The sequence below is a fragment of the Alexandromys fortis genome, unplaced genomic scaffold, assembly GCF_014885135.2.
Source record: "Alexandromys fortis isolate MF-2015 unplaced genomic scaffold, M_Fortis_MF-2015_v1.1 scaffold_242, whole genome shotgun sequence".
NCBI classification, from domain to species: domain Eukaryota; kingdom Metazoa; phylum Chordata; class Mammalia; order Rodentia; family Cricetidae; genus Alexandromys; species Alexandromys fortis.
The window spans coordinates 69259-91916 of NW_026068123.1; the positions used below are offsets into that span (position 1 = coordinate 69259).

Here is a 22658-nt window from a genome sequence, read left to right on the forward strand (position 1 = left end):
CTCCCGCCCTTATTTTGTTTTTTTGAGACATGGTTTTTCTGTGTAGCCCTAACTTTCCCAAGACTTGCTCTATAGACCAGGCTGCCCCCCCAAAATGGTAACTTTTAAAAAGGAGTTACAGATTTCTCATCTGAACTTATTCCCAGCTGCTTATGTTAACGTAACATATTTTAAAGTTATGCACGTGTGTGTGTTCCCACGTTCGTCTGTGCACACGAATGTATGTGTGTGCCTGCAGGTATCCGGGGGTGCTGGCCCCCTGGAACTGGAGTTGTAACTACCACAGGGTTGTAACTTCGGTGGTTATGAGCTACCACCTGGGGTCTGGCACCTGACTCAGACTCTGTAGCAGCAGCAAGTGTTTACCCGCTGAGCCATCTCTTCAGCTCCGAATGGTGACCCTTATAAAAATAAACTACCTCTTTGGTTTGTTTGTTTAGTTAACTGGTTGAGACAGGATCCTATTATGTGGTCCAGGCTGGCCTCGAACTCACAAAGCTCCTGCCTCAGCGTCCGAACTCTGGGGATTACAGGCGTGCTCCCCATCCCCAGCTCAGGAAAGCTCTATGTGCAGAGCCCCAGGCTTCATGAGACTTGTTTGAGTTTGGGGGTTGTTTGCTCTTTTGCCCTTCCCTCCCACTGTGTCCTTTGGTTCCCGAGGCCAAGTCGAGATCCTGGCTTTTGGTTTCACGCCTCTCTAGATTCTCCAGTAGTTGTGTCGTTTGTGAGCCTGACTCCTCGGCAGGGACTCTGAATTTGGCCCTGATCCAAGTGCAGCTTTACGGGAAGGATACCAGAGAGGTGACGGTGTGCCTCTCTGTGCGTCATACCAGAGCATGTGATGTCACCATGACTCATGGCTGGTGGTGTGAACCACGGTTGTCCGGCTGCCAGGATGTCTGCCCACACTCTCCACTACTTCTCTGGGGATATTCTGAGGACTGTACAGTAAAGAGACACTCAGATATACTGTACCATCTACAGTCCACACAGGGGTGCGGGGCCAGAGAGAGCATCTGCTTAAATCAACTACTTGGGCTCACTCCCCAGCCCTCTTTTTGTTTGTCCTTAAATTTTTAATTACATTTATTTACTCGTGTGTGTGCACACAAGCACAAGACAGGGCACACACGTGGGAGTCTGCTATCCCCTTCCACTGTGTGGGTTCCAGGAGTCAGACTCTCGGGTCTTGGGACTTGATTGCAAATGATGTTCTGTGAGCCACATCACTGATCTGGGACTTTTTTAAAATAACACTAGTGAGAACTGAGGGACCTGTGTTTGCTAGGTAAGCAATCTACCACTGAACTACATCTTAAGCCCCATGGTACTTTTTCATTTTACAACCTTTAATCATTTCAAAATGTTATGTGTGCCGGGCGGTGGTGGCACACGCCTTTATCCCAGCACTCAGGAGGCAGAGGCAGGCGGATCTCTGTGTTCAAGGCCAGCCTGGTCTACAAGAGCTAGTTCCAGGACAGGCTCTAAAGCTACAGAGAAACCCTGTCTCGAAAAAACAATAAATAAATAAATAAAATAAAATGTTATGTATATGAGTGCTTTGCCTGCATTTATGTGTAGCATGTGTCTTCAGTGCCTGGAAAAGCAAGTTTAGTTCCCAGCACCCATATGACAGGCAGCTCACATACATCTGTAACTCCAGTTTCAGATGTGATGCCCTCTTCTGGCCATTTCAGGCACTGCACACAGTGCAAATACCCACACTTAGACGCACAAACACATAAATAAATATAATAAAACTAGGGATTGGAGAGATGGCTCAGAGGTTGAGAGCACTGGCTGCCCTTTCAGAGGTCCTGAGTTCAATTCCCAACAACCACATGGTGGGTCACAACCATCTATAATGAGATCTGGAGTCCTCTTCTGGCCTGCAGGCAGAACACCGAATATATAATAGATAAAATCTTGAATAAATAATAATAAAAAACTAAGGCATGGTAGCACAGGCCTTTAATCAAAGCACTCTGGAGGCAGAGGTACGTGGATCTCAGTGAAGTCAAGGCCAGCTTGGTCTACATAGTAAGTTTTAGGTCAGCCAGGAATTCATAGTCAATAATAATATTAAATCTTTTTAAAACTTAACCATCAAAGACAAAGTAGAAGGAGTGACTGAGGCTGATCCCTGATCTCATCCGGCCAGAGCCCACTACTTGTGCAGTAACTACAGCAGAAGCCATCGTCCAAAGGGTCACAGAAACAAAGGCCATCACCTCTCAGCAGATAGCCACAACTAGGCATTAAGGGGCTGGCACAGTGAAATCAAGGCCCCAGGTCTACCTCTGCCTTGGCTGTGGGTGTTGCTGGTTAGTGTCCTGTGGTGAAATGCCTGAGTAGTTTTATATAGAAGAAGGGTTCCTTCAGTTTAGTGTAGTCCTGGAGGTTCAGAGGCTCAGCACCAGGTGATGACTTCTTGCTGGCAGAGTGTCCAGCAAAGCAAAGCATCAAGTGACAGGAAGTGGGGCTGTGGACAGGTCGTCTGCATCTTCCTGACACACAAACACCCCCCCCCAACAGGGTTCCTCATTCTGTAGCCCTAGCTGGACTGGGAAAGGCTAGGTAGACCAGGCTAGTCTTGAACTCTAAGAAGTGTGCCTGCTTCTACCTTTTCTTTTTTTTAAAAAAAAAAAAATTATTTGTGCAGAGTTTTGCCTGCTTGTATGTCTGTGTGAGGGTGTTGGATCCCCTGGAACAGGAGTTACAGACAGTTGTGAGCTGTCATGTGGGTGTTGGTAATTGAACCCAGGTCCTCTGGAAGAGCAGCCCACCTTTTCTCTTCATATGAAGCCACCAGTACTGATGACTTTCTGTGGTCCGAATTACCCCTGAAGGTATCACCTCAAAACTCCATAGTTGGATTAAATTTCTTTTTTGTGGAGACAGTTCTTATGTAGCCCAGGCTCTGCCATGTCAGGTATGTCTTTGAACTGGTGATTCTTCTGCCTCTGCCTCCTGAGTGCTGGGATGATAGGCATATACTGGGCTTGCTCACTTCCTTTTCCTTCCTTCCTTCTTCCATCTTAGCTACATATCCAGTTTGGGCTAACCTGGGCTACACAGTCTAGTGGCCAGGCATAGTGGCACATGCCTTGAATCCCAGCACTTGGGAAGCGCTCAAGGCCTGTCAGAACACAGTCCAAGAATGGAGTCATGTGATAATTCTTGGAGAAAACTCCAGGAAAACAAGGCATGAATCTTGTGGCCTCAGTTTTGTCACAACACAGAGCTGTCCCTGGCATGGTCTCACTCTCAGCCCAGGTGCAGCAGACAGGAGTGAGTTCACTTCAGCTGCTGTCACTCATTTGCCTCTGTGGAAACAAGTCCTTGTGACTGAACGCCTTACACACATGATGTCTCATAACCCTCAGAGTGTAAACTGTCGGGTGCTCTCAGTAAAGCTGCTACTGCATGAGACGTTAGTCCGCCCCATTTTCCCTCCTTTCACAGGTTCATGGCACCAGCTAGAGTGGTAATCAGAGGCCAGCCTGGTCTACATAAAGGGTTCCAGGCCAGCCAGGGTAAGCGATATAGTGAGACCCTGCCTAAACCAAACCAGAGGACTGGGGCTGTACCTCAGTTGGGCAAGTACCTGCCCACAATGTAAGAGGCCCTGGATTCTGTTTCCAGCACCACATAAACTGCACGGTGGCCCAGACCTGTAATCCCAGTGGGAAAGAGGCGGGAAGATCAGTGCAAAGTCAAATTCAGCTACACACAAGTTCAAAGCTAGTCTGGGCTACACAAGACTTGTCTTGGAAATGATTGCTTATGGGGTTGGCAAGCTGGCTCAGTGGGTAAGGTGCTGCCAAGTCCTAAGGCCTGAGTTCAGTCCCTGGGATCCACATGACAGACAGATTCCAGCAAGTTCTCTTCTCATCACCACATGTACCACCCCAAAACAAAACATCTTAGAAAAGATGCATTTAAAATAACAAAACTCTACATTCAAAAATTATATATATATATGTATATATATGTGTGCGCGTGTGTGTGTGTGCGTGTGTGTAAAATCAGTATTATCTATACACTCACAACAGTTCCAGGCATGATCAGATCACCTACACATAAATTCCACAGGCTTCTCCATTGGCCCTCAGGTTTTTTTAAGACCACTGCTCCACCTGTACATTTTTTTAATTGAAAGATGCTATGTACAAATGTGTATGTTACATGCCTTCTTAGAATGAGAGCCGATTTAAATGTAGTAAAATGCTTGAGCCAACTCTTGAGATGGGAGAACCACTTGAACACGTGTAAGCATTCGTAGTCAACTGTGAACAGACAGACAGGTGGTGATTAATGTTGAACTCTGTAAGTAGAGGCTGGCAGCAAATACAATATCCCTCTTGATTTTGGTGACTCCTTCAGCAAATTTGTTCTCCAGCTCCGCGTTTCCAACGGCTTTTGCTGCTTGACACATCTGTCGAAGCTGTTCTTCCCAGGCGCCTCGTCCAGCGAATTGTGCTGCCTTCAGCGACAGCTGTCGTTCTGCAGATATGAACAGATGTGGCTCCAGTTGCCCAGGTACACACCATATCCATCGGGTGAGGGTTGAGTGAGCTTAGGTAAGTGTCTTCATCAATCTCCAGTTTTGCTTCTGCTGAAACTTTTGCAATTCTTTCAGCACATTCCTGCATTTGCCGAAGTGGTCCAGCCAACTGTTCTGTTAGTTTGGGCATCTCACTAGAATTCTCTTGAAACACAAAACAGCTCAATAGTGCAGTTGCCTGTTCTGCAGGAAGGTCATTGAAAAGCCCCTTAAACACCATCTGTTAGAAGGAGTTCATCGGCACTGCGTATTTCATAAGCCACACGTCCCTTTCATCTCTATACGTAGCAAAGTCCAACCTTCTTAAAACACGTTTGGACATTTGAGTTCATCCATGGCCCTCAGTTTTGAAGCGTCAACCTAGCCTCCTTGTTCAGGAGTGAGAGGGTGCCAGGAATGCAAGTCCTTTCTCACAGTAGCCCTTGTACTTATATGGCTCTTTTACATAGATGAAGTCAAACCTCAAAAATTCTAATTAATTCTTATTAAAGTGCTTGCAGCCAAGCCTGATGACCCAAATTTCATCCCCAATATCCATGTGGTAGAAGGCCCATTCCCCCTGAATTGTTCTCTGACCTCCACGCGAATGTGCTCACACAGATTTACATTCACACGTAAATAAAATAAATAAACCTAACTTGGAATCCTATTAAAGCTGCTGGCAGTGTTGCCCACCTGAAGTGCCAGCTACTCAGGAGACTGAACCCTGAGGACCTCTGAGTCCAGGGTTTCGAGACCAGCCTCGGCACTATAGCAAGACCCTGGCTCAAACAACTCAAATGCAACCAACCGAACTAAAAAAAATTGTTTGGTAAAAATAATAAGTCCTGGGGCTGTGCTTAGCACGCAAGAGGCCCTGAGCGCCATCCCCAGCTCTGCACGGAATCGAACGTGGTGTTTCAGGTCCGTAACAATATTTTGTCCGAAACAACAGTTTACCATCACACTTCGCGTGAGAAAACTGGATGGATAGGCTCAGCCGCCCCCAGTGCAGAGCCTCCGCCCCGGGACCCAAGACACCCAGCCTCCCCCCACTTGGGAAGGAGCAGGGCCTACTCCCCCCCCCCAGGCGGGATCACTGTCCTCCCTCCTTCCTATTGGTGAGTCTCTTCTTGTGGGCGGGATCTATCGCCACAGGCTTTTCTGATTTGCTGTCCCTTTAGACTGTAACCGGAAGTTCTATGACTCCACATGACGGCTCCCAGCGGTGCCACCGAGCCGGCTAGGTTCCCCGGCCGGCTGCGTGAGTAGGTGGGTCGCGCGTGGGAGGACGATGGGACAGTCTGGGCTTCAGGGCGTCCACTTCCAGGCCTGGTAGAGCCGTGGAGAACGACCGTCAGCTCGGCCTCAGGGTGAGGGCACCGTGACCTTTGGGGGGGGGGGGGTGCAGGCTTGGGGACGTGTGAGAAAGGTTGCTCTGCACCTCTTGCTTCAGTGTCCGGTTTCGCAGGTGCGACAGTCGGCTCAGGCCACACAGCACATTGGTGTTGGGCACTTACCACGTACCAGGCACTGACCCTGCTGGTGGAGATACAGCAATGAGAAAAACAGATTTTTTAAAAAAAAATTATCTAAGAGAGCCAATTATTGAACAAAATGGAACAATTTTGTGATTTCAAATAGTGGTTGTTGAAAGCAATGTGTTTTTCCCTGAAACAAAAGGCTTTATGTATACCAAGCTGGCCTCGAACTCTTGATCTTCCTCTTCCAGGCCTGCACCAAGATAGGAAGCGGTAGACACGGGGTAAAACAAGTTCAAAGCCTCTGAGACCAATAAACTTGTCTTGTTTCAGAAACAGTGTGGTTGGGACCTCAAGGGATAGGGAGAGTTCAGCAGGTAGACTCCGTCTGACATTTATTTGAAGTGTTTTAGTTATAGCGGTGGGGGGGTGGTGCATGTGCTGTGGTGCACGGTGGAGGTCAGAGGACAGCTATGGAGTTTCATCCTTACACCTTATTCCGGTTCCAGGGATTGAACTCAGGTCATTAGACTTGCATTGTTCCAGCAGCAAGAACCTTTCTGTCCCTGCTCTTATTTATTTACATTTTAGCCAGGGCCTTACTGTAGCTCAAGACTGCCATGGAGCTCACCAGCTGGTCTGGATGCAATCCTCCTGCCTCAGACTCCACAGTGCTGGCTTTGGAGCCACAGCACTTGTCTCAAGTCTGGCTTGTTTTTTGAAGCAGAGTCCCACTATGTATCCCTGGCTGGTCTGGAACTTTCTGTGTATGTGTAGCTCAGATTCACCTCAGACTCAGAGGTCTGCCTGCCTGTGTCTCCTGAGTACTGGGATTATAGGTATCTGCCATAACACCCAGCATTTTATGTGTTCATGTGTGGCTGCATGGATGTATTGTTAGTGCTTGTTCATGTATGCACATGTGTACAGGAGGACACATGTCCTTGGATGTTGTCCACCTTGTGCTCTGAGACAAGGTCTTTCACTGGGACCTGTAACTCAGTAAGTAGGCTGGCTGGCCGCCGAGCTCAGGGACCTGCCTGTTTCTGCCTCCCTGGTGCTGGGATTGCAAGGGCATGTCACCTCACCTTTTTATGTGAGTGCTAGGGATCAAACTAAGGTCCTCGGACTCTCAGGGCAAGCATTCATCAATAAAGCCTTCTTTCCCGCTCACTTAGTTACATTGTTAGAGCTGTCTTTGTGCTGGAGGGACGCAACTGACTGGGCGGGAGCGGTGGATAACGGTATGCAGGGAAGCCGAGTGGGCTGGTGCGGTGACCTGCAGCGGAACGGGTAGATTTGGAAATAGTCTCCAGGACTGTTTGACAGATTGAATGACTCCGACTTTGTGGCCTTACTGGGAAGGGTGGTGTCGCTGGCTGGCCTCCAGAGAAGCACATGAAGCAAAGGTATGTCGGTTGGTGTCCCATTCGGAGTTGGAGATGGCTGCTCTGTACTAAAGCTATGTTTAGGCATGGAGGTGAAAACGTTAGGGAACCATAAGCACAAGTTGTTACTACTCTGACTAATACATTAGGAGCCACCTATGGCTGCCGCAAAGCAAATTCTCACACAATAGGTCTGACAGTCAGCATTTTATAGGTCCTGGAACACAATTTGCAAAGCAAAGGTTTAGATTCTTCTTACCTAACTGTATGCCAACCAAGTATCCCACCATGAGTCCACCATGAGCCCCTCACTGGGGGATTCTAGGCAGGGCTCTACCACTGAGCCACACCCCAGACCCTCACTGGGGGACTCTAGGCAGGGCCTTTACCACTGAGAGTCCCCAGCAGCTCACTGGAGGATTCTAGGCCAAGTCTGTACTACTGAATCACTGCCTGAGTCTAGTCCAGTTGCATTTCCTCAGACCACTAGCTGCAGCTATCACCAGACGTTGGTCAGATATGCAAACATGTTGGCATCGCTAAGTCTGAGACTGCATGTTTTATGCTCCCAGAACATTTGTCTGCACCTTCAGTTTCGCAGATAATGCAGGACCCTGAATGCCAGGAAGAAAACCGAGGATGTTAACAAAGGGCTGTGGGGGAGGGGCCTTCACTATGCTACTTAGGAAAAATCAAGCAAGTCAACACTTTGAAGTTATTGGTGGCTTCTTCAAGGTGTGGAACACACCAGTTTGGACTAGTGTTACTGACATGACTAGGGCAGCCTTCGAGTGGAGAGGGAGGAGCCAGTGTGTGGATGTGACTTCGGTGTAGCTTTGTGATAAAAGATCAGGAGGTTGGAGGGAGATTTGGGGCAGTGATACTAGCAATAGGTTCTCACTAGGTAGCCCTAGCTGGCCTGGAACTTACTGAGATCAGCCTGCCCATGCCTCCTGAATGCTGGGGTTAAAGGTGCATTACCATGCCTGGCTCAAGTAAATGAAGGTTTTGTGTATGTGTGTGCGTGTGTGTTTACGTGTGTGTGCCAGTGGAGGTCAGAGGACAGCTTGTGGGAGTCAGTTCTTTCCTTCCCTCTGGTTTCCAGGGATGGAATTTCAGCAGTCAGACATGACAGCAACTGCTTTTACCAGCTCAGCCATCTTGTAGCTCCCAAGGTATTTTGTTTTGTTTTCTTACCCTGTTTTTGGAGGCAGGTTTTTATGCAGCGCAGGCTGGCTTCATACTTGCTACGTATACAAAGCTGATCCTCCCGCTTCAATGCTGGGATTACAGGTGTGCCACCACACCTGCTGCACCCAGTGGTGGCAAGGGTGACCCAAACTCTTCCTAACATTGTTCTCCAAGACCTAGGCACCATGACACAAAAACCCCACAGGTAGACTAAGAAAACTGCAAGCCAGTGCCTCAGGACTATCGCCTAAAGTTCTTTATAGCGGGTCTGCAAACAGACCGAAAGGAGTCTACATTGTGGCTAAGAGAACGTATCTCCAAAATGCAAGGGTAGTTGGATATCTAAAAATTTAGTATATATATATTAATTATATATTTTAATATATAATAATAAAATACATTAAGAACAAAACCCCCAAATTACATGATTATTTCATATGATGCAGAAAAATATTTGACAAACTCCAACACTCTTACTTTTGTATTTGTTTGAGACAAGGTGTCACTGTGTTGAACAGGCTAGCTGTGAGGGTCCCTGAAAGTGTCATGGCCAACAGTGAGATGACCTGGATGAGGTTAAGAATGAAACTTTAGGTCAGCACAACTTAGCTGGTGTCAGATCCAAGCTTCTGGAGTCTAATGCCAAGAGACCTATTTATTGTACGTTTAAGCACAATAAAACTTTGGGGGAGAGTTTGCATGTCGTGTGACAGTTATCATGACAAAGCTTCAGGCATGACTACATAGAAACACCTTTGCAAAGTGCATCTCCTTTTGTTTAAAGATTATTTATTATGCATACAATGTGCTGCTGGCATGTATGCCTACATATCAGAAAAGGGCACCAGACCTCATTACAGATGGTTGTGAGCCACCATGTGGTTGCTGGGAACTGAACTCAGGTCCTCTGGAAGAGCAGCCAGTGCTCTTAACCTCTGAGCCACCTCTCCAGCCCCACAAAATGCATCTCTATAACAAAGCCCCTGTGGCCTTTCTCACAAGAATGGGCACTACTGCTGGGCAGTGGTGGTGACACATGGGCAGTGGTGGCACTCGCCTTTAATCCCAGCACTTGTGAAGCAGAGGCAGGTGGATCTCTGTGAGTTTAAGGCCAGCCTGGTCTACAGATTGAGTTCCAGGACAGCCAAAGACTATTTCACAGAGAAACCCTTTCTCAAACAAACAAACAACAACAAAAGGAATAAAAAGGGTTCCTACTGACTGAAAACAGTGCTCAGGACAAGGGCCTAGGGAGGAAGGGTTTGTAATAAGCATAAAGATAGGTTCCATTGACTGAGAAACAGTACTTAGGAGTCTAGGGCCAGGGAGGAATAAGCTAGCAAACTTTTTTGCAAAGCACATGCTACCTCTTTGATGAGGATGGGCTCTACTGAGGGACAATGCTCAGGATTCAGGGGGATTTGATGAGGGCTGGCTTTACAGACTAGCAGACATTACCAGGTGCTAACACGTCCACTCAGTTTCTTCCTTTTCTAGTGCTGTCTGTAAGCTGTGCCCTCCACAGCTGCTCTCAGACATCCGCCTGCCTCTGCCCCCCAGATGCTGGGATTAAACAGTGTGCCACCAGCCCAGTGAGAGATTAGATCCTTTTGCCAGAGTTCAGGATCTAGACAAGGGTGTGCAGTTTAGCCACTTGTCAGCAGTTTACCAGTTTCCAGAAGTAGCACTTGGGCAAGAGAGAGACTCGCCATGGAACAGCTACGTTGGTAAAGAACCTGCATGAGTCTGACCACCTGGGCTCAATTTCAAGTACCCAGGGGAGAAGAGATGGGACTAGTGAGATGGCTCATTGGGTAAAAAGTGCTCGCTGCCAAGTCTGAGGACCTGAGTTCAATCCCCAGCACCCACATGGTGGGTCACAGCCATCTGTAACTCCAGTTCAAGAGGATCCAAAGCCCTCTTCTGACTTCTGCAGGCACCATGTACATACAAATAAAGGCAAAATGTTCATACATAATTGAAAAACAAAAACAACTGGGTTTTTTTTTTAGATTTTATTGATTTTTATTGAGCTCTACATTTTTCTCTGCTCCCCTCCCTGCCTCTCCCTTCCCCCCTTCAACCCTCCCCCAAGGTCCCCATGCTCCCAATTTACTCAGGAGATCTTGTCTTTCTCTACTTTCTATTTCCCATGTAGATTAGATTTATGTGAGTCTCTCATAGTGTCCACATTGTTGTCTAAATTCTCTGGGATTGTGGTTTGTAGGCTGGCCTTCTTTGCTTTATGTTTAAAAACCACCTATGAGTGAGTACATGTGATAATTGTCTTTCTGTGTTTTTTAAAGAGGCCAACCAGTGGTAGGTAGAGCCTGCCTTTAAGCCCAGTACTCAGGAGGTAGAGGCAGGCCTGTAAGCTCAAGGCCACCATGGTTTACAGAGGGAGTTCCAGCGCAACCAGGGCTACAGTGAAACCCTGTTTTGGAAAAAAAAAAAAACAAAGGGGAAAAGGGGAGGAGGCATTGAGATGGCTCAGTGGGTAAAGGTGTTTGCTGCTAAGCCTGAGGACCTGAGTTCAGTCCCCAGGGCCCACGTGGTAGAAGGCAAGCACAGAATTCTCTGAGTTGTCCTTTGTGCTGCTGCCACGGCACATTTGTGCACACACACTCTTGTAGGGCCCTTGTCTGCCCTTGTTCCTGGGGTGCATCTGGAGGACAGTTTCAGGTCAGCTAACTAAGCCTCCTGGTTTGTTTCTGTGTTCTCCCTGCCCCGCCTGGTGATTAGCTGTAAGGCATCGTCTCCATTGTTAATATGGTAATTTCCCACCTGCCTGGGTGGAGATCCTTGTGCAGCAGTTAGGTAGATAAGGACTCCCCCAAATCTCCAAATCTGATTAACGGGCATTCGGCTGATCTCCTTTCGAATGACCCTGGTCTCTTTGTGTGTGTTCTTTCAATCTCCAGGCCCTTGCCCGACTCGCAAACGGTGCGAACTGTACCGAGGGTGTAACACTGAATCAGGTGTTACACGCTCTGGAATGAACAAAGAAGTTTTTTTTAAAAAAATAATTTTGTCTTAAGCCACACCTGTGGTCAGATGGTCCCTACTTTCTTCTGAGCCTTGTGTTCAAGCCTTTTTTTTCTTTTCCTTTTAAAGCTGGAGGAGGCAGAGAAAGGGGAGTCCTTGGGGCTTACTGGTCAGCCAATCTAGCTGACCTCGTGAGCTCCCAGTTCAGTGAGAAACTGTCTCCAAAACTGTGGCACTGCCTGCTGTAAATCCCCACCCGGGACAGGCCGAGGTGGGGGAGCTCGGTGAGGTTTGAAGCTAGCCTGCAGAGCAGCTTCTAGGCCAGCTAGAGCCATCTAGTAAGACCCTGTCTCAAAAAGGGGCTGGGGGTCTGGAGAGTGGAGAGATGGCTCAGCCATTAAGAGCTCTTGCAGGGTTTGATTCCCAGCACTTACATGGTAGCTCACAACCATCTCTAATTCCAATTCCAGGGATCCAATACCCCTCTTCTGACCTCCACAGGCACTAGGTATGAATGTATATATAGACATACATGCAGGCAAAACACCCATACACATAAAATTTTTTAAAAGCCAGCTATCTCAGGCCGGGCGATGGTGGAACACGCCTTTAGTCCCAGCACTCAGGAGGCAGACCCAGATCTCCATGAGCTCCAGGCCAGCCTGGTCTATGTGAAGAAATCCTGTCTCAGGAAAAAAGAAAAGCTACCAGGTATGAGCCGGTGAGCTGACTCATTGTATAAAGGTACTCGTGCCAAGCCTGGAAAACTGAGTTTAATCCTAAAACCCACATGCTGGAAGAGAGCCAACTCCATGCTATCCCTGACCTCCACACAAGTGCATGTAGTGTATACACGAGGCAGGCATGCACAAGCACACACAATAAATCAATAAATAGAATTTTAAAAAATGGGCTGGAGAGATGGCTCAGAGGTTAACAGCACTGACTGCTTGCTCTTCCAGAGAACTTGAGTCCAAATCCTAGCACCCACAAGGTGGCTCACAAATGTCTATGAGATTTGGTGCCTTCTTCTGGTATGCAGACATATATGTGTACATAATAAATAAATCTTTTTAAAAAAATTATCAGGCTTGGTGGCTCACACCTGTAATCTCAGCACTTAGAAAGTGGAGGAGTTTAAGGCCATCCTTGGCCAAATAGTAAATCTGAAGCAAGCCTGGGCTATATATGATACTCTTATCTCAAAAACAACAAAATCAAGCAGAAACACTTGGGGCTTTGTAGGCTAGGCTCTTTTGTCTGAACTGTTCTCTTTGTCTTACAGGTGTGTTGCCAGGCTAACGCTGTCTCAGTTTCTCTTGACTGGTGGCTGAATCTGCAGAGGCATGAGCTGGGTCCAGGCCAGACTGCTGACTCGAGGCCTCTCTAGGGGCTGGGGAGGTATCTGCAGGACTGGCCTCTCAGAAGCTCCTGTTGCTCAGGTAACCACAGGCTAGGCACTCAAGCGTAGAGGGGTAAGGCCTGGGCTTTACACTCACCTTCTCAAGATCAGGCCACAGAAGTTAACAGTGGTCCTTGACCTGCCTGTCCTGCTGATAGCCCGTGTTTGTTTTGTTATTTTGCCGTTGCTATACTAAAGTACGATGACCAAAAGCAACTTAAAGGTATTTGGGCTTGTGGTCCTGAGGACGAGTCCATATGACAGCAGAGCAGATGCCAGGGTCACACTCAAGCAGACATAGGAAGTGGAGAGTGAACTGTAGAGTTGAAGCATAAATCCTCAAAGCCCCCTCCAGTGACATACTTCCTCCTGCAAGGCTCCAAGTCCCAAAGATTCCATAATCCAAAAGCACCTACTAGAAACCAAGTGATCAAATAGAAGCCTATGGAGTATTTCTCATCCAAGCCACAATAGTATGTGTATTTTTGGGTTGTGTGTGTAAGAGCCATATGTAATAGCAAATGGCCTCAGAATATGATGTGTGGTTCAAGCTAGCCTTGAGATCTCAATTCTCCTGCTTTAGCCTCCGGAGGGTTGGCATTTTAGGTGTGTACCACCATGTGGCACGTACTTTGTCATGGTACCTAAGCTAGGGCTAGCAGCCACAGTCTCAAAGCTCCTCCATGAGGTTGAGGGCACCTCTGCCAGGAAAGCTAAGCAGCATCTGTGCTCTTCCAGGTGTCCCTCCGGGCCCCACGAGGCCTCCACTGCAGTGCAGTTACACACAAGGATGACACACGGTTGATTCCTCGACCTCCTGAGCCCCAGGAGAAGCCCAACAAGGTCCCAGTTGTCCGTGAAGAACCGTTCGGGTCATCGGCAAATGGGGAACGAGACAAGAAAAGCTTCATTCGTGCCGTGCACAGCTTTGGGGAGCACAATGTGCGCAAGCGTGGCCATGTGGACTTCATCTACCTAGCGCTGCGCAAGATGCCAGAGTTCGGCGTGGAGCGGGACCTGTCAGTGTACAACCTGCTGCTGGATGTCTTCCCCAAGGAGGTCTTCCGGCCCCGCAATGTTATCCAACGCATCTTCGTCCACTATCCACGGCAGCAGGAGTGTGGGCTTGCTGTCCTGGAACAGATGGAACGGCACGGTGAGAGATGTGGGCCCAGTCTTAGCACCTGCTTCATTCCACTGCTTTCTCCATCTCTACCTCTCAGGATTTCTATCCCTCTTAGAATTACTGGGACGAGGCTGTAGCTCAGTTGGAGGACTTACTGGGATGCTCCGAGGCTGATCCCCAGCATCCAGCAGCCTCAGGTGCACGCCTGTCACCCCAGCTCCTTGGGGGGGGAGGGTGGAGTGGATGCAGGCATTCAAGCTCATCCTTACTATGTAAGTTTTGCTTTGAATTTGTTTGCCTTTTTTTTGTTTTGTTTTTTGTTTTTCGAGACAGGGTTTCTCTGTTTAACAGCCCTGGCTGTCCTGGAACTCTCTTTGTAGACCAAACTGGCCTCAAACTGAGTACTGGGGCTAAAGGCCATGCACTACCATGCCCAGCCTTTGTTTTCTGTGAGTGCTTGAGTGCACCTGCCCCAGAGAGCCAGAAGAGGGCTGGATACCCTGGAACTGGAGTTCACAGTGGTGCAGTCCACGTTCACAACTGCTGAGCTGTTTTTTCTCCAGCCCTTTTGCCCCAACATTTTAGATCCTCTCACGTAGCCCAGGTTGACCTTGAATTTGCTGTGCTGTTTAGCCAAGCCTGGCCTTGGACTCCTGATTTTTGCCTCTTGTTCCAAATCTTGGGATTATAGCCTGTGCTGCTGTGTCAAACTGGAGCTGTGTGTGCCAGGCCAGCACTTTTACTCGGCTATACCCCACCAGCACCAGCTTCAAACAAAACAAGCACTGGTGGCCGGGTGTGGTGGCGCACACCTTTAATCCCAGCTCTGGAAGGCAGAGACAGGCAGATCTCAAGAGTTCCAGGCCAGCCAGGGCTATACATATAGACCCTGTACCAAAATAAGAAAGAAAAAAAAATCATGAAAAGTAAATCCTCTTTAATTCTGTCCTCCCTTCCTGCTCTTTCCTGACTTGACCTAACCATACCTGCCTCTCTGAGGCTCTACCTGGATCTGCCCAGCACAGGAGTCATGCCCGACAGAGAGACAGAGTTCCTGCTGACTCAGATATTTGGACGCCACAGTTACCCCATGCTCAAGTTCCTACGGATGAAGCTGTGGTTCACCCGCTTCAAGAATATCAACCCCTACCCTGTGCCCCGAGATCTGCCCCAGGACCCTTTGGACCTGGCTAAGCTAAGCCTGCGACGCATGGAGCCTGACCTCAGTGCCAAGATCACTGTCTACCAGGTATGCATTCCTGTTGGTTCCTGCAGCTACCATCCCTGGCTGGGCTCTCCTTCATTCATAGTGTTAATGCTCATGGCCTTCCTTATTACCAGTTAGACCTGAATTAGTCTACTTAGCCGTTACAGAAACATCCTGTGTCAGGTGTATTTGTCCCTTCTTGTACAATGACTTGAATGAGGTCACTGCAGGTTGCATATAAGTTAGATGGCTCTAAGGTCCCTTCAGGATGGGCTCAATGTTGGCAGCCCCGGCCAAACTGGCTACAAACAAAGAGGAAGGGACCACTTTCGTAACATGTAGGAGACCTGGTACAATTGTTCAGGATTTGCTGGCATCCTCTTTCCCTTTGCCTTCTCTGGCTCCCCTGTAGATGCTCTGGAATCACAATCTTGCATCCCTGCTATTCTTTGCAGATGTCTTTGCCCAGTGACTCTACAGGCATAGATCCCATCCAGCCCCACATTGTAGGTAAGACCCCAGCCTGTCCCAGTTTCTGCCGGATCCCTCTGGGCCTTTCACTGCTAAGGCATCACTAGGTTATCATCTCCACACCAGGAATCCAGAGTCCTGATCAGCAAGCTGCCCTGGCCCGCCACAACCCATCCAAGCCTGTTTTTGTCGAGGGCCCCTTCCCTCTCTGGCTGCGCAATAAATGTGTCTATTATCACATCTTGAGAGCTGATCTGCCATCCCCTGAGGAAGAGGTGAGTTACAGCCCAGAACCCACATGTCAAAGGAAAGAACTGACTCCTGGGAGTTGTTCTCTGAGCTACACAGGGCTGTGCAGAAATATAATTTAAAAAAATAAGAAATACATAGTGGCATATATTTTTAATTCCAGTACTCAGGAGGCTGAGGCAGGCAGATCTCTGAGAGTTGAAGGCCACTGTGGTCAGTACAGTGAGTTCCAGATTAGCCAGGACTGTAGATTCTGTCTCAGAAAAAGGGGTAGGGGGCCTGGCACAGTCTTGAAGTTCAGATGAGGAGCTGAGATTCTGTGTTGTGGCCTCTGATCACGCTTGCTTTCTCTTGCTGAAAGTAGAAAGTAGAGGAGATCCCAGAAGAATGGAATCTCTACTACCCAATGCAGCTGGACCTGGAGTATTCTAGGAGCGGTTGGGACGACTATGAGTTTGACGTGGACAAAGGTAAAAGCAGTTTTCTGTACAGCACATCCTGTGTGGTGGCCATGGGACCTCAGGCTGAGACACTGCTCATTTCTCCAGTCCCCACAATCAGGGGTCTTGTACTCCTGGGGAACCTGATCTCCTTAGCCACCCCCTCTCCCTTAGATCTTTTATGGAGCATTATGCACCAGCTAGTAACATGATCAGAACAGATACAAGTCTCAGGTCAGGAGGGAACAGTCAAGTTAAGTAAGGACTTCCAGGTTTGGGGTCAAGGCCAGCTTCCTGATAGCATCTGAAGAAGCAGGTGGCATAGCCCAGGTTAAATGTAAAACCAGTATGTAGCAGGAGGCTGCTCTGTGAATGTTTGGAGGTGCCCATCAGTGGGAGGTCAGAGTACCTCAAGGTGGTGAGGGCAAACTCCTCTCTCCTAACAGTGACAGAAGGCCCCGTCTTCGCCATGTGCATGGCTGGTGCCCATGACCAGGCAACACTGGTCAAATGGATCCAGGGCTTGCAGGAGACCAACCCAACCCTGGCACAGGTCCCTGTGATATTTCGCCTGGCCAGGTCCACGGGGGAGCTGCTGACAATCTCAAGGCAGGAGGAACAGTCCCCTCCCCACAGCCCTCCCAAGGGCCAGGAGGAAGATGAGGCCTTTCAGGCACAACAGCAGCAGGGCCAGAGTTGAGTCTGAGCTGTAATGAGGCGAAGAGAGACCGGACTGATACAAAATAATATGGACAAAATAAAAATTTCTTCCCTGGCCTTGTGGCTTCCCTTCAGATGTTATGCATGAGTTCGTCTGGCTCTACCTTTCTGGGACCCTCCTTTTTATTTACCTTTAAAAATCCGTTTATGTATTTGTGGTGTGGGAGGGGTGTGTGGAGGTGAGAAGACTATTTGCTGGAGTCAGTTCTGGCTTTCCATCCTCTGAGTCCTGCAAATGGAACTCAGATTGCCAGGTTTGGCAGGATTCGCCTTTACCCGCAGAGCCATCACCATGGCCTTTAAAAAAAAATTAAGATAGTGTTAAGTAGCCCACACTGCTCTAGAATTCAAGAGACAGCCAAGGATAACCTTGAGTTCCCGGAACGTACCGCCTTCACTTCCCAAGTAGCCCGGTAACTGGAGTGTGCCGTCTTCCTGGCCGGCGCATGCGCAGCTCCGGCTAGCTGTCCCCCGTTTGGCGCCGCGGGCAGTGGAGAACCTGTGAGAAATCTCCCGGCGGCGCAGACTAGGCGCGCCACTTCCGGTTGAGGCTCCTAACAACGGGGGAGGCCGGTAACCAGGGTGGGGGGGATGGCGGAGCGGGCTCCAGAGCCCGGGGCGGGGGCGGGGGCAGGCGGGGAGACGGCGGCAGAGGAGGGCGCGGCGGGTCGAAAGGCGCGGGGCCGACCGCGGCTCACAGAGTCGGACCGGGCCCGGAGGCGGCTCGAGTCCCGGAAGAAGTACGACGTGCGGCGCGTGTACCTGGGCGAGGCGCACGGCCCCTGGGTGGACCTGAGACGGCGCAGCGGCTGGAGCGACGCCAAACTCGCTGCCTACCTCATTTCGCTGGAGCGCGGCCAGCGTACCGGACGCCACGGGTGAGGGGGCGCGGGCCCGGGAGAGGGAGGAAAGGAGGGAGAGGCGGGGAGAGCGCCGCCCCCGCCCCCGGAACTGGAGGCCCCGCCCCCGAGCCGCCAAGCAGGCCTTGGTCTCCGGCTTAGGCGACCCGGACCCCTCACGCGCCGCCTCCGGCCTGCTGACTATCCAATGCCAGCCTTTCCCCGCCCCTCTGCCCGCCTCCAGGAGCTCTGACTGGCCCATCCTGACCTCGGTTGGGCGTCCAGCAGGTGTGAATTTGCAAAGGTGCCTGGCACTCAAGTTTTCTGTATGTGACTAGCTTGTATGTATGTATGTGTGTGTGTGTGTGTGCATGTATGTGCACCACTTGCGTGCCTGCTGTCTGCGGAGATCAGAAGAGGGTGTTCGATCCCCTGGAACTGGAGTTATGGATGGTTGTGAACCACATGTAGGTGCTGGTAACCAAACCCGGTCCTCTGCAAGTACAGAAAGGGGTCTTCACCACTGAGTCATCTCTCTAGCCAGCGCTCTGTTTCAACTCCCTTGTCGGGCTACCTATAAAGTCAGCAGGAAGGGAAAGACTCCACCTGTCCTGCTCCTTCTGAACTCGAAGACTTGGCGAAGGACTCCAGTCCTCCCTGATGCCAGTTAACTCGGAGCTGAGTTGCTCCCCAGGAGCCAAGGGGCTTAGGGGTGCCATGAATTAATTAATTATTTATTTGTTGGTTAGTTTCTCGAGACAGGGTTTCTCTGTGTAGCCCTGGCAGACCTCGAACTCACTGTAAACCAGGCTGGTCTCAAATTCAAGGATCTGTCTGTTCTCAGCATCCTGCGTACTGGGACTAAAGGCATGCACCAGGCTTGTCATAGGGTTCTTTTAAGATTTTATTTGTGTGTGTGTGTGTGTGTGTGTGTGTGTGTGTGTGTAGGCCCACAGGTGAGATTAGAGAACAGCCATGTGGAACTGGTCCTCTCCTACCATGTGTGTTTTGCCACACTGTAAGTGTTCATATGTTGGTAAATTGACATGTACTGCTTGCCCATACTAAGAAACTGTCTCTGAAAGTACGTCCGCCTCCTCCCCATATTTTAGAGTCAAGCATGTTTGTATCAGTGCCCTCCAACACCCTTTGTCTGGGGTAGGGTGGGCCCTCTAACTCAGTGACAGGAAGAGAAGAAAACTGCAGAACAGCCCAAGAGTAAAGACCCTGTGCCCTTAAGAACAGCAGAAGGCGGAGTGTTTCCAACAGAGCTTACTACTGTTTGTTCCATAATGAAAAAATACCTGCAGTGGGAAAGAGGCTGAAGTTCAGCCGTGGAGAGAGAGCTCAACCTGGAACCCCAACTGACACCTCAGCTTCCCCAGCCAGCTGCTGCATGTTGTAAACGCCAGATCCGATGTTAGCTCTGTTTGGTCTGCACAGACAGTTCCAGCCAGCCAGGGCTACATCATGATACCCTGTCTCAAATAAAATTACAGAGCTTAGAAAGGATCCAGCCACAGTGGGGATTCATGGTGTATCTTATTCTTCTCTTGTTGACCTCATCTGTCTGATTCTGGGGGCTGGAGAGGTAACTCAGTGCTTAAGAGCACTTGTTGCTCTTGCAGAGGACCTGGGTTTGGTTCTAGGTTGTGGTTTGCAACCATCTGTAACTCCAGTTCCAAGGGATCCTTCTGATCTCCATGGGCAGCAGGCACATACATGGTACAAAGGCATAAATGCAGGCAAAAACTTATGCACGTGAAATAATAAAATCATTTTTTAAAAGTTAGCCAGGCATAGTGGCACATGCCTTTAATCCTAGCTCTTTGGAGGCCGATGCAGATGGAGCTCTCTGAGTTTGAGGCTAGCCTGGTCTACATATTGAGTTCCAAGATAGCCAGGGCCACATAGAGAGAGAGACCTTATTTCAAAAGGAAAAACAAAACAAAATAAAAATAATGATTCTGTGGGGTAGTAATCAGCCAGGAGCAAGGGGTATATAACTCAGTGGTCAGTGATGGAGTACCTCATATGTGAAGAGCTCTGGATCCCACCCCCACCATGTGCAAGCATGCATGTTTGTAATCACAGCACTTCAGAGAAAGGCATTTGCTCCCAAGCCTAATGACCTTAGTTGATCACCAGGACACATTAGCAGTAGAAAACTGACTCCTGCAAGCTGTCCTCTGCCCTCCATACACAATCACTATGACACATTCCCTACCTCTATAAATAAGTGTAACACAAATTATTACTATTATTATTTTGGTTTTTTGAGACAGGGTTTCTCTGTAGCTTTGGAGCCTGTCCTGGAACACAAATTATTTTTAAGAATAAAACTCTTACACTGAAGCATGAGGAGTAAAGGTAGGCCCTGGGATGCCAGGAAGAAGGAATTTGCAATAATCCTCCTGCTTCTGCTTCTTGAGTTCTGGGATTATAGGCATGAGCTGTCACATAGGGTTTATTTGATTCAGTGAAAGGAACCCTGGGCTCTGCATGCTAGGCATGTGCGCCAATATTTTTTTTTCTATTATTTTTTTCTATATTTTACTTCTTGAAACAGGGTTTCCCTATATGATGTAAGCTGGCCTTGACTTTTTGATATAATCCAGACTGGCCTCAAATTCATGATCCTCCCACATCTGCCTTCTGAGTGCTGGGGAGACGGGTGTGCGCCCACACTTCTGACTAACATTATCAATTGATGGTTGGTGGAATTTGTGGATATAGGGACTGACTCTAAATACAAGCCATTTGCCCCATGGGGTAGGAGTCAAGGAACTCTCTTAGCATTCTTCCCAGTTTCTACATCCCATCTGCCTGGGACCTTCTGAGGGCTAGTGTTCTCTGAGCTAAGTAATGGTAAGAGGCCTCCATTCAGGGCTGCTGCCAGTGGCAGTTACACAAACCAAGGACTGCTGGAAAGGGAACAGGACAGCAGTTCAGATCCCATCCCAGAGCAGATGAGCTGCTGTCATTTTCTACCAGCTCAGGACTTGGGCCCAGCTTGGCCCCAAATTCACCCTCACCACCTCTCTGTGTTGCAGGAAGCCTTGGGAGCAAGTCCCCAAAAAGCCAAAACGGAAGAAAAGTAAGTGGAGCTGCAGCATGGGGAGGGGTGGGAGCACGTGCAGTGCGTAGCCTAGAAGCAACCCAGTTACCATCCCTTTGCTGCGTGGTTGGAAGGTGGAAGAGCCAGTCCCTGCCCCACATGCTAGAGGCAGAGTGTGTTGTGTGCCAGGTGGGCTGAATCTAAATAGGCCCCACCCAGCAGGACCTCAGTGCCTTACCAAATCATTAGGCTGTGGGTCTCCATGGCATTCAGTTGGGTGATTAAAAGAACCACCTGGTGGCAATGAGCCCTGCTCTGCCTCTTTTTTGATACATGGGTCTCAGTGGAGCTCAGGCTCATTCTATAGCAGAGGGTGGTCTTTATCCCACAGTGCTAGGTTGACAGGTATGTGCCACAAGTCCAGTTCATGTGCTCTTAGTGATGGAACCCACGGCTGTATGCTCACTGAGTAGGTTCTCTACAACTAAGTCATATCCCCAGCTTTCAATTAAAAAAAAAAAAAAACATGTTTTTATTCTTTTATTTGTGTGCGTGCACACGTGCATACACATCACAGGTGTGAAGTCAGAACTACTTATGGAAGTTGGTTCTTGCTTTCTACCACATAGGTCCTGAGTATCTAACTCAGGTGGGTCAGGCTGGTAGCCAGCTACTTGCCACTGAACTATCTTAGTGGCATACTTTTTTTTTTTTTCTGACTTGTTTTACTGTGCAACCCAGGCTAGCCTCAAAACTCAAAATCACCCTGTCTGATGGGATTACAGGCATGCCTAATCATTCCCACTCACAGCTTTGGTACATGAGTTCTTGGAGGCAGAGGCAAGTAACCATCTTTACTGTGCAACCCCAAAGGGTTAGGTAGTGCCAGGCTGGAAGTGGAGCAGCTGTTGAAGTTCCATGTCACCGATGTGGTTTCATGAGGATGGAGACCCTGGGCACACTCCCTCAGCCCAAATACCTCTCCTTCCCAGCTCTACAGGTGTAGGACAGCCCTACCCCATCACACTCATAGGCCCTAGTGTTCCTCTGTGCCCTTGTGGCTTCTTTACCCCTTCTGCCTCTGTGGCAGTCTCCAAAGGTGGAATCCTGGTTCTCCCCTGGCCACTCACTTAGAGCTGCCCAGCCAGATTGTGACAAAGCCTAGATCTGAACGCAGGCTGTTTGGCTCTGCCATTCCTGCCCTCTAGCACCCTCACCATGTCTGATGAGTTCTTGCCCTAGCCAGCAATACTGATGGTGTGGAATGACAGCCTTTGTGGAGCTGTCATTCTAGTGGGGGAGACAGACAGGAGGTATCCAAATAGACAGCCACAGGCAGCTTCTTGGTGCTGTCACGAACAGACCAAAGTTGGCTAGCATGACTCCGAAGAGTGTGGCTTCTTAGAGGAGGGCATCTGTGGGTGATCTCTGTCTGGGTGGAGGCACTGAGTGAGGCTGTCATCTGGAGGATGTGCAAGGGCCGAGGCAGGACCTTACTTAGCTCATTTAAAGGACAGCTAGGAGGCCATGTGGCTGGAAGGGGTGAAGAGGAGTA

At 49.1% G+C, this 22658-nt stretch overlaps 2 protein-coding genes across 3 annotated transcripts in view; both read left to right on the forward strand.

Moving 5' to 3' along the window:
- Positions 1–5720: 5720 nt before the first annotated feature.
- Positions 5721–17263, forward strand: Ecsit (ECSIT signaling integrator). Of its 2 annotated transcripts, none has more exons than XM_050125488.1 (8): positions 5721–5818; positions 12877–13033; positions 13732–14149; positions 15145–15368; positions 15782–15836; positions 15924–16072; positions 16411–16516; positions 16933–17263. In XM_050125488.1, the coding sequence occupies exons 2-8, from the start codon at positions 12938–12940 to the stop codon at positions 17184–17186; spliced, it is 1302 nt and encodes a 433-aa protein (XP_049981445.1). In that variant the 5' UTR covers positions 5721–5818; positions 12877–12937; the 3' UTR covers positions 17187–17263. The 2 variants fall into 2 exon arrangements, with proteins under 2 accessions (XP_049981445.1, XP_049981446.1); XM_050125489.1 differs by having other exon boundaries at positions 5763–5919.
- A 346-nt stretch (positions 17264–17609) lies between these two features.
- Znf653 (zinc finger protein 653) overlaps positions 17610–22658 on the forward strand; it is a 17602-nt gene continuing 12553 nt past the window's right edge. Inside the window, 2 exon segments of the mRNA XM_050125487.1 lie at positions 17610–18084; positions 21099–21142. Coding sequence (XP_049981444.1) covers positions 17798–18084; positions 21099–21142 — 331 coding nt within the window. The 5' untranslated portion in view covers positions 17610–17797.

Bases quoted from the DNA above. Each gene is read 5' to 3' on its own strand.
- Ecsit (XM_050125488.1), top strand. From the start codon at position 12,938: ATGAGCTGGGTCCAGGCCAGACTGCTGACTCGAGGCCTCTCTAGGGGC. The intron at 15,369-15,781 runs GTATGCATTCCT...TATTCTTTGCAG, and splicing joins CCAAGATCACTGTCTACCAG to ATGTCTTTGCCCAGTGACTC. The intron at 15,837-15,923 runs GTAAGACCCCAG...TCTCCACACCAG, and splicing joins CATCCAGCCCCACATTGTAG to GAATCCAGAGTCCTGATCAG.